Source organism: Notothenia coriiceps, unplaced genomic scaffold, assembly GCF_000735185.1.
Source record: "Notothenia coriiceps isolate Sejong01 unplaced genomic scaffold, NC01 NC01_scaffold00024668, whole genome shotgun sequence".
Lineage (NCBI taxonomy): Eukaryota > Metazoa > Chordata > Actinopteri > Perciformes > Nototheniidae > Notothenia > Notothenia coriiceps.
Genome location: NW_011357369.1, coordinates 84,935 through 96,651, shown reverse-complemented (window position 1 = coordinate 96,651; position 11,717 = coordinate 84,935). Strand labels below are relative to the sequence as shown.

Sequence of the window (11,717 nt, the reverse complement as noted above, 5' to 3'; positions counted from 1 at the left end):
GTGTGTGTGTGTGTGTGTCAGTTACTTAATGTGTCCAGAGTCAGGAGGCAAATTAAACTTAATTGAATCATCTGCAGGGTGCAGCTCTCGGCAGGCGGGATGCTGTAAAAGTTGTTGCTGCTGAGGGAATGACGGCCAAACTTTGATCAGATGCGAGCATGTGTTTGGGTAACTGTTACCTGCTGGTAGATGTCAAATGAAATCCTCCTTCCAGTTTTTACATTGGATCTAAAAGCTCCGCCTGTCTCCGTTTGTTTCCCCTTCAGATCTCAGTGCTGAATGCCATTGAAACCTTGACTGACATCAACGCAGGCCAGTGAGCACCACATCCCGTCTCAGTTCACCTGTCACTTTCCCCTCTTCTACAAGAGCTAACGTCACTAAGAAAAGCTTCTCCCGGTCACCTTTTGACCCCCGTTGCTATGGAGAATCTCAGTGAGCTTCAGAACCCGTTGTTGGACAAAAACAGTAAGCACATGGTCAACGGTTACGGGGGCGACTTCCCCAATAACCAGTACCAGGAGAACATTATTAACTATTATGCTGGAGGTGGAGGGGAGGGAGGGGGAGGAGGAAATGTGAATAATGGCAACGCAGTGAGCGGAGGTAGTTACAACACCAACGGGAAGATGAAATCTCAGCAGCTTTTGGACGCCACCTCGTTGCATCTGGCGGTCGAGGCGTTCTACCGGCCCAACTTCATCCTGTACAAGGAAGACAGTGGCAGCATCAAGGCTAAGGAATACAAAAGCGAGTGCTGTGAGACCACGTTCACAGAGAAGAAAGCCAAGGAGGCGTCCAACACAACGGGGGCGGACACGCCTGCCACAGAAGACCCTCAGGCCAAGCTGCTGGAAGACGGGGAAAACATCAAGATCCAAACGGTCTCCTATGAGGTGGAGGAGGAGGAGTACGTGGAGTACGAGGTAAGAGAGAAAATGCATGGGTGGAATATATAAGGAAAACAAGAAAGCTTGCGTTTGAACAGAATGTGGCGGCTATTGATATTCAGGTTTTATGGTATTCAGTGTCAAATTTGATTTAGTTAAAACAAAAACCTTGTATTGTGGGTAGCACTTTAATTCACAATATGTAGATTTCTGCCACTAGGCGTCAGGTTTCTGTAGTGTTGTAACGTAGTGTGGGATCAAGGGATTTGCTCTTTCTCCAATTAAGGATTTATTTTTTGTTTATCTTATCCTGCAGCCTAATTATCGGAGGAGTTGATTCAAACAGTAAAAACACTGAATAAAGTCGTTTTACGCTAAGAATCAGTGTCTCTCAAAAGCAGTTTGGCATACAAAAGGGCGAGGCTGTAATCTAAATGCTTTAGTTTATTCAATTATTATTTATTCAATTATTATTACAATAAATTAAGATTCAAGAGATTTTTCCGAGAGACGAACTGTCCTCAGCAATCTCCCCCGCTCTAAAACGAACTGACCAGTTGATTCAAAATTCTAAATAAAGCTGTTTGATGTTTACAATGTGTGTGTAAAAAAGGGGTCTGGGGGGGAGATTCTGCAAAAGTGTGTGCATCCAGTTTAAGATGCAGACATTCAATGAGTACAATCTTTCATCTGGTGAAAAAATATAGTACAAAATTACCAAGATCAAAAACATTTATTGTAAAAATGTGACTTAAAACTGGATAAAAAGTGACAACTGACAACCACAACACATGGACAAAGGAGGTACAGCACCATCACAGGGAATCAAATGAAACAGGATGTTACCTTGAATAATGTTGTGTATTTGTGTCTTTTTCTGGTTTCAAAGTGGTTGGTAACAGTAGGGATAATGTAAGTTCACAACTCGGCAGGCAGAAAAACAACATATTTTTTACTTAAACGGCAGTATTATGCTTTATAACAGTGAAGACCAGGGCTATTCAATTAGTTTGGAGTGGAGGCCGGTTGATGAAAATGATCCGGGAAAAAGATGGCTTGAAATATGAGCAATCATATTAAGAGCTTTGGATACAGTAAATACTGTAGTGGAGTGCATATATTGTGTTTAATTCAATCAAACAACATAGCCCCAAGGCCTTTATAGATCTAAATGGCAAGTTCAGAACTCAGTAGGCCTACATGTGAAGCTAATTTAACCATCAACATCATTTAATTTGATTTAATTTAGGTGAAATTAACTAATCATTCACGCAGAGATGCAATAAATGACAGGAGTTGTCACTACAGTAGCTAGTAGGCGGGTTCGAAACCCGAGCCTGCAGAAGTTTTCAGGCATTGTCTTCCCCTCTATCTCTCAATTTAACACCCTCTCTGGAATAAAGGCACTCTGGCCCAAAAATAAATAAATAAAACATCTTTAAAAAATAAAACATAAAACATCTTAAAAATAAAACATCTTTAAAAATAAATCAATTTAAAAAAGTAGATTACTTTTTAACATTATAATCAAAGGGCCAGTAAATATCACCCCGGGCCGGATTTGGCCCACGGGCCGTCAATTGAATAGCCCTGGTGTAGACCATCAAGGACGCTCAAATAATCTGCACATTTCCACACAGATGAATGTGTTTTAGTTATTTTTAGTTAGAGATTCTATGGCAGGCGAAGTGCATTACAAACAGGCAGCTGGCCTCAGACACTTAAAGGCCGCAGTAAGCTGTTTGCACAACTGCGAACACAGGTGCAGGGACATTGTGTGTCTGTGTGATGGTGTGTGTGTGTGTGTTGTGTGTGCTGTGTGATGTGGTGTGAGTGATAGTGTGTGCGTGTGTGACGTGTGGTGTGTGTGTGGTGTGTGTAGTTTGGAGGTGAGGCAGAGCACCTGTTGTAGGTTGTTTGTCTTAAGGGTAGAAGTTAAAGAGAGCTTTCCCTTTTAGTAGCTACATTCTCTACCCCTGGGGTGATCCAGCTTGTCCATATCGGTAAGACGCGTCCGCCTTTTTTAAACAGGTTGTGGCATTTAAAATATATATGATAATAAACAAACAAAGTGTCTCTCTCTGACCATAACAAAGATACATCGGTATGGAGTGTGGAAGTTCCAGGATTCCACAAAAGCTCTTAAATGTATGGTGCACCTTCCTGGGTATCATAGCAGTGCCATTTGCCAGTTCCCATTGGGATCATTTATGAATTATTACTGAATCAAATGGCACATGTATTACAGACAGTATGCACAGTGTGAGAGAGAAATAGAGAACATTGACGTGAAGAGCACACCACGAAGGTAGAAAGTGTCCGTAACCCTTAGCCCACTGTCACCCACTGCCCCGAAATCTGACACCGATGGACACACGAATATGGAATTGTGAATTTCGCACGAAGATGGCCCCGAACCACACACGAAGGCAACATTTACATTACATTTAAGACATACAACTACAACAAAAGTAACACAAAACAATTATGTTAAAAGTATTATGATACTGTACTGATATTTTTCAGACTTTGTACTTTACTTTCTCCGTACTTTATATGTAGAAGATATTAAGTTTTCTCCGTCATGTTGTTTCCATAGCAACAACAACTTCCTCGCCTTCAAAATAATATATTATATCCTTTTTAGTTTCACAGAACACAAATTGGGTTATTTACATAATATGTTTACATGATTTTGTTGTGCAATAAAACAACCAGATGGACACAAGATAAAGGAAATGTTCAAATTCGGCTCTGATCGTAGCAACATCGGGCCATTCGTGAGGGCATCTTAAGCCATGGCAAACACTTTGCACCGCTCCCGAAGTTGCTGCCGGAGCCTGATAAATTCCACCGGCGGTCATACGATGGCTTAAGATGCCCTCACGAATGCCTTACGAAGGGCAAAATGGACACACAAAGTCAACACGAAAATGAACCTTCACAAGGTCCTTCGGCAATGCTTTGTGATGCCAAAGATGTTGCCACCGCTCCCGAAGTTGCTGCCGGAGCCTGAGAAACTCCACCGGCGGTCATACGATGGCTTAAGATGCCCTCACGAATGGCCCGATGTTGTTACGATCAGAGGCGAATTTGAAAATGTCCTTAATCGTGTGTCCATCGGGTGTCAATTTCGGGACAGTGTGACAGGGGCTTTAAATCAAACAACATAGCCCCAAGGCCTTTATAGATCTAAATGGCAAGTTCAGAACTCAGTAGGCCGACATGTCAAGCTAATTTAACCATCAACATCATTTAATTTGATTTAATTTAGGTGAAATGATCTTATCATTCACGCAGAGATGCAATAAATGACAGGAGTTGTCACTACAGTGGCTAGTAGCTGGGTTCGAAACCCGAGCCCGCCGAAGTTTTCAGGCAATGTCTTCCCCTCTATCTCTCAATGTAACACCCTTTCTGGAATAAAGGCACTCTGGCCCAAAAAAGAAAATGTTAAAAAGTAGATTACTTTTTAACATTTTACTCGAAGGGCCAGTAAATATCACCCCGGGGCCGGATTTGGCCCGCGGGCCGCCAATTGAATAGCCCTGCCCTAGACTCTTATATTATATTAATATGGATTTGTCAAGTTCGCCGTCAATAACAAAATATTTTGGTTTTTAACTAGATTTAAAAATAAGAAGCACATGGCTCCGACAAAAAACATGACTTAAAGATCCCCCAAGTAACTTTGGATGCGGGTGTCTAATTAAAGTATAAAAAACACACGCTAGGTAAGCCAGTTCCCAACACAAAGGAAAATGTTACCTGAGCGTTCCCTGAACTCTGCAGCCGGTGAGTATCTGGGCAGAGTGAACCTCTTATCGGCCTCCGAGGCGGAGCGGATCTTCTTGTTTTCCTCCGAGGAACTTTTCTGCAGAGGAGGCCGCAAGTCCATCTCAGAGGAGGGCTTGGCGATGGGCCGAGGGTCGTCCACCGAGCGCTGAGGCTCCGGCTTTTCCCTCTTATCCCGCTCGTCCCTTCGCTCTCTATCGTTCCTCTTGGCCCAGTCGTCCCTTTTGTCCCGATCCTCCCGCCTCTCTCGGTTCTCCGTCCTATCCCTATCGTCTCTTTCTCTCAAGTCTTTCCTCTCCTTGTCTTCTTTTCTGTCGTCTCTATGTTCTCTCTTTTCCCTCTCAGGCCGCCGATCCCTATCCTTATCCCGCTCGTCCCGGTCTTTCCGTTCTCTTTCATCCCAGTCTTTCCTTTCTTTTTCGTCCCGGTCTTTCCTTTCTCTTTCGTCCTTGTCTTTCCTTTCCCTCTCGTCACGATCTCTGCGTTCTTTCTCGTCCCGATCCCGGCGCTCCCGCTCATCCCTATCCTTTCTTTCCTTCTCCTCGCGATCTTTCCTTTCCCTGTTGTCTCTTTCTGTCCGGTCATCTCGCCTGTCATCTCGCCTATCCCTCCGGTCGACTCCACCGTCTCTTTCCTTTTCATCTCGCCAATCCCTTCTTTCTACGTCTTCGCGGTTCTTCCTCCCTCTGTCTTCCCGGTCGTCTTTCCCATCCCTCCTCTCTTCTCTACGGTACCTATCGTCCTGTGGAGGTCCTCGGGGTAACGATCCTCCTCTCTTATCAACATCGGATGGGAGTCGGCTTCTCCTGTCTGGCTCCACAGGAAGTCGAGCGTGAGAGTCCACGTCCAGAGGTGCTCTGTTACTCCGGGAGGCGTCGGACGGCGCTCTGCCTCGACGTTCCTCGGCTTGAGGAACCCGGAGGGAATTCAACTTGGCGTCGGATTCCCCTCGAGACATCCTGTCCACGTCCACAGGGTGTCCGTTTTTGACTGGTGGACCTTTGGAGTGGTTGACATCATTGTTTTCTGAAGACATAATCAGTGAAATACAGTCAAAAGGGAACCGAATCATCAGAATCGTTTTTTACCGAGTAGTTTTACACATACTAGGAATTTGCTTTGGTGTAAATGGTGCATCCAGAGACACAGAAATAAAAATGTATTTAAAATAAAAATAAAAAATTAGCAAAGAATAGTTCTATTATAAAAGCTATTTAAAAACTATTGTAACAAATGAAAAATAAAGCCAATATTTACACAAAAATATAAATATGAATATGCATGCATAGAATATCCTCAGAAAAGGCTCGACCTACCACTTTCTGGAATATCCTTTAAAACCCCTCTGGCAATCAGCTCTTGGCGGCTTTTTCGGACAGAAATCCTTCTTTCCAAGACTGAAAATAGAAAATATACAAAAGGGAAAACTGTGAAACAATTTTCACTGTGCACAAAATGGATGAATGCCCCAACACTCAGAGTAGATTCCCTAACACAGACTGTCATATTTAAATGTGGATTATTCAAGTTTGTTGCCAATATCAAAAGATTTGATAGTTTTTTTCTAAGTAATAACAAAGAAAAGTAACGTTTGTGTCTAATGAAAGCGTAGAGTGATGCACACGACAAGTCATTACAACACCTTTAAACCCAACATACCTATTGATGTTTCAGTAAACTTGTCACTCGGCTTCTTCTTTCTCCATTTCCAGGGTTTGAAGATCCGTCCCATCTTGGAGAACTTTCCTTTGCGTTTGGTTTGTGGCGATCCCCCACTGGAGCTTCCTTCTTCGCTTCCTTTATTGCCTTGTTGCAGATCGACCTCATCGTCTGCATGAACAGGACAAACGGTAAATGAATCTTTAATATATTTTTAAATATTTAAAGATCACCTATTATGCAAAATCTACTTGTTCATGTCTCTTTTACATCAACATGTGTCCCCTCTGTGGAAAGAGACTCTGAAAGTTTCAGGAAAAAAGATTCTCTCTCTTTTTGTCCTGATCCATTCCTATAAAAACCTCCCCCCCCCCACCTTATCACCTGAATCTCCTCCTAGAGCTCCATTGTGTTCTTTGTAACCAAATATCTCTCAGAGGGGCGTGGGGAGGGGCTCCTTATTTTCATCTAAAGTAACAGACAGAGAATCAGCACTTTGGAAACAGGGCTGAAACAGAGGGGATTATGGGTAATGCTGCAATGTTCTGTTTGGTGTTTGGAGCCAAACACTTCAGAGACATGTNAGAATCGAGGGGAAGTTCCTAAAATCCATCTAAACATTACCCATTGGTGAATGAGTGCTGCGCAGCCAGAATGCCCCGGAACCGGAAGCTGGGTTGTAGCTCTAATAGCAGCTGGATCAACCTATGGATTAACCTTCAGCAGCGTTTTTATCGTTTGAATGCCATTGAACAAAACTTTTGATCAGAACAACAGCAAAGGTAAGACTATTTTCCGTGTTTGCTCCGTAAAGCTACGTCGTGTGATGTCTGGGTTTGCTTCCCCTGCCGCGACTTTTGATCGCTCAGTGATGATACTTATATTTCTAGCTTGCTAGCTGATATCTTGTTTGTGCAGATTCGATAAGTAATAAAGTATTTCTACCGTGAGTTCTGTGCTAAGTGCGTTAGCATTTTTTCGCTCAGGGCTCATTTAGACGCTTCTTGTGAGACTTGTGTTTTGTTTCGGTAAAAATGGTTCATATCTTCAGTTAGCTGAGTTTCTTCCCGTTAAGTGGGTATGACACATTAATAGGTTTTTAAATCTTAAGAAGCCCTGAGACAGTTTCGTGAAAGAAAAAAAAACAGGTTAAAGGATTTCTATAGAATACAATTAAGCATGCCTGTATTATAGGATATAAACAAACTAGATTATGTCCAATACATCAGATGTTATACTTGCCAATATAAACCTGAATTTAAAAAGTGCATTCCTAATTGCATATCCACAAAAATCATCTAAAAACAAAACAAAACTGTCCCTCTTTTCTGGAGGCAACAGATCAGATTTCTCGGCTTTAAACGGCTGTTTCAATTTTCTTATATAATAACATTTTAAACAAAAAACGATCCAAATATGTTCTCACTGCCTTAGCCGTCATATTGGAGCCAGAGAGTGAAATATGGCCACAGCTTCTTCTGGTACTACTTACACTGTGGTGTGAATTCATGCAATTTATGCCATAGTACAGAACATTATCTGCAGGTGTCAGGTTCACCATCAATAAAACCAAAGTAATAATGAAACAAAGTAAAAAGCTTGTTATACATAGAGTTATTATTAAAAACCTATCTTTTTAATATGGCTTTTAATGTGGGTCAACTTTCAATTCTCACGTGCATCATTCTCCATGTTTTACTGTATTTTTGTCTGTTTTTCTTTTAAATATTTTTCTTTTCTTTTTTAAATTGTCTATTTTAACATATTATCACTGTAGAGGTTTTATTTTGTTCTGTATTCATTTTAGTATTATTTTAATATTGTTGTTATGTTTTCTGTAAAGAACTTTGCTTTGTGCATGAAAGGTGCTATACAAATAAAGTGTATTATTATTATTATTATTATTATTATTACAGAAACCGTGACTCAGTTTCCATGGAAGTCTTCTGCCATTGAAAAAAAAACAGCATTAAGTGGGTGTGAAACCACCATAATAATTATTCAGTGATGAGTCTCACAGCAGCCGTTACACAACACTAAGGCACTGAATGTAAAGGTGAGCTCATTCTCTCAGAGCGCTGTGATGGTGGCATGCATGATGAAAACTTGGGAATGTTGAGCCATGGTCATACAGCTGTGTATTTGTTTAGTTTTACTGCGCTTAATTATTACTCTGGTTTAAAACAAAAATACCCATTTTCCAATATTGATGGTGAAAAAAGCAGAGGATGTTCTATGATGAAAAGGGAATCTGTTCAATAGAGTAACGTGACGACTAGTGAAGTATTTTTATAATATTGGCGGTCTTTGACTCACTCGAGGTCATATGGAGCCACTGTGCATTTCAGAAGAAGGACATCAAAAGAAAAATGAGGGTAAAGTAAATTAAACACACGCATCCTTGATAAAACGTGAGTACTTTTCAGGCCCATAATAAGTGACTGGTCCGAAATTGGATTCCTTAAACATTTCCCAAAAACAAACTCCATGTGAGTGATGCTGCAGTGGAAAGGTAAGCTATAATCACTGAGTTGTAACTAAATTATCTGTTTTTAAATACTAATGATATCATTCAGCTATTATTAGACATTTTATCACCATACGCACACCTGTAACTACGTCAACTAGAGCTGCAACAAGAGGAGACTGCGTTGTTCCATTAAGGAAGAGCTCATTCAGCCAATCTTCTTTTTCTTTTAAAGCTGCACAACAGTGGAACTCAATCCCAGTAAAGATTAGAGAACAAAACACCTGCAGTTTATTTAAAATCTAACTTAAAATCATGGTTAGTGGAAAGTCAGCTCTGTCAACACTGACACAATCTGCACTTTACAACGCTCTGTTTGTACATGTGCCTTGACCTGTTGCTATCTGTCTGCTTTGTGAATATATATTTTATTTTTATGTTTTTATATATGCTTTTATCATAATATAAGCATCTCTGTTGAATGTTGTTCTACTGATTGTATTTACCTGTTATTTGAAGTGAATCTTTGTTTTTAGGATGACTTTCAACATCTGTCCAGGGACTACAGACGAAAAATAGCCTGTTGGCTAACTCTGGCGCATTTACAGAAATGTCAATCAATGAGCACTGTCCCTGTCAAATAAATATATAAATAAATAAGTATGTGCCAATTTAAACTGTGCAATTCAGCATTAATATCTTATTAATGCTAATAAAACACTGTATATATTGTAATAATGAACCTGTAATAATTGATGTCACTGGTAAAATATACACAGTTTTACTTCAACTTCCTATGTTTTTATAAATATTTGTATTCTATGTTATATGAAATTATATTCTTACATTACTGAATGAAACAGAGTTCTATACATTTTAGTAAAAATAATGTATAAAGAATAAAATAATATAAATCATTGTGGACAGAAAATATGAACCGTGGAGAAATATTGTGTTTGGAGCAGACATGAGAAACAATGGAAAGCAATCTGATAAAAAAAAAAGGGTCGTTGGGTTTCTTTTCAGCAACACTATGACCGACTGATTTCACCTGAATGAAATCTGACAGCTGGGATTTACCTGCCTTACCAAACACTGAAGATATTAAAGGCTTCAGGTTTGCCCCACATATGTTAGACTGAGGGATTAAAGTGGATTTCTACCTTTAATAATCACTATAAACCCTGCCGATGAGTTTTCAAAGGTCACACAATGAGGACATTATTGCATTTTGAATGGAGGCGTTGGTGATTAATGCATTATGTATTTTTCCATCACTAGAATTTGATCAGTCAGGAATATAAGAGCAGGGTTAGGGTTAGTGTCTTTGTGTTATTGTGTTCTTGTTGCTGGCAGTTTCCAAACAGTTAAATTAAATGTGCTTAATGTTTGGTGGTCATCCTTAATCTCACCACATCCTGTGGACACAACCGTGTGGTGGTCAAAACGTCAGATAGTCATGTCGTGTAGTTCTCCTATTACCATTACACAATTGCAATATCTTTAATACGTCTCCAACCAAGATATGCTTTAGTCTTTAAAAAGAAAATACAAAGTCTGAGCATGATTCATGAAGGTCTCTTCCAGAAATGATTCTTCGTGTATTGCTAACAATGGGATCACCAAAAATGAAAGGGTACATATTTCCAGATTTTAACTATTCAAATAAAAACATGTGACAAGACTTATTTTGCAGTTCGCCTTAATTGATAGCCTAAATTTAGTACAAAAACGCTGAATATCCACCCAAAGAACAACTATCAGAATATTCGAATATTGAGGTCCAACACTGAAATATCCGCAATAACATTTGGACATGACAGATGTTTTGGTTCAGCTTTATCCAGTTAAACCCAACGGGGGGGAAACACAACATCTTGCAAGAAACAGCGTCTGAGGGCTTATTAACATTTAACAAACTATGAATGTGTCATTCCCACTTAACTGATAGCTATCAGACAATATTAACAATTTTTAGCTAAACGAAACCAAAGGGTAATAACAAAGGCTCTGAATTAGCCCTGAGCGGAAAAAATGCTAACGCACTTAGCACAGAACTCAAGGTAAAATACCCTTATTACTTATCGGATCTGCACAAACAAGATATCGATTAGCAAGCTGATATTCCACAAATTCCACAAATATAAGTATCATCACTGAGCGATCAGAACTCGCGACAGGGGAAGCAAACCCAGACATCACACCACGTAGCTTTACGGAGCAAACATTGCCAATTTGTCTTACCTTTTGCTGTTTCTGATCAAAAGTTGTGTTCAATGGCATTGAAACGAGAAAAACGCTGCTGAAGGTTAATCCAATGTGTCTGTGTCACTTTGAAATTATTACTGATAATCCATCATTACATTTTTATGTCAATAACGGAGATTTCATATTAACTGCTACGATAGCTAGAGTGTATGACAGCTTCCGGTTCTGGCTACGCATCACTCATTCACCAATGGGTAACAGATTTTAGGAACTTCCCCTCGATTCTATTGGCTCTAACGGTTAAAAAGAGATGTCAATCAGCAAAATCGAGCAAGGGGGGCCTCAGATAGGTCAAATCCACCCAAATGACCCCAGAAGTGTTTTTTTTGTGCTAAATCTCTCTTAAAAAAGGTCAAATGTCACTTGTTTTGCATCAATATTGATACAGGGTACTTATTATATGTTATAGTTTGGATTCCTAACGCTTTTAGTCTACTATCCCATCATTCAAGGGTGGTTTTCACTATAAGTAATGTTTATTTCTTTTGGACGGAAACTATAATTTACATTTTTTTTACTATTTTCAATCTGAATTTACTTTAAAAATAAAAACATCTATATTGATTCTGACTTGTCTACATCCAACTCACAGGTTTATCATTGCTTTGAGAAAAAAGATTATTAATGTACCCCTTTTA

General features: G+C 39.8%; 1 protein-coding gene across 1 annotated transcript in view; it reads right to left on the bottom strand.

Annotated features, from left to right (window-relative positions):
* Positions 1–4,620: 4,620 nt before the first annotated feature.
* LOC104955663 (trichohyalin-like) overlaps positions 4,621–11,717 on the bottom strand; it is an 11,623-nt gene continuing 4,526 nt past the window's right edge. The window contains exons 2-4 of the mRNA XM_010783047.1: positions 6,345–6,515; positions 6,002–6,082; positions 4,621–5,711 (exon numbers count right to left, since the gene is read on the bottom strand). Coding sequence (XP_010781349.1) covers positions 4,621–5,711; positions 6,002–6,082; positions 6,345–6,515 — 1,343 coding nt within the window. The remainder of the gene's footprint in view (positions 5,712–6,001; positions 6,083–6,344; positions 6,516–11,717) is intronic.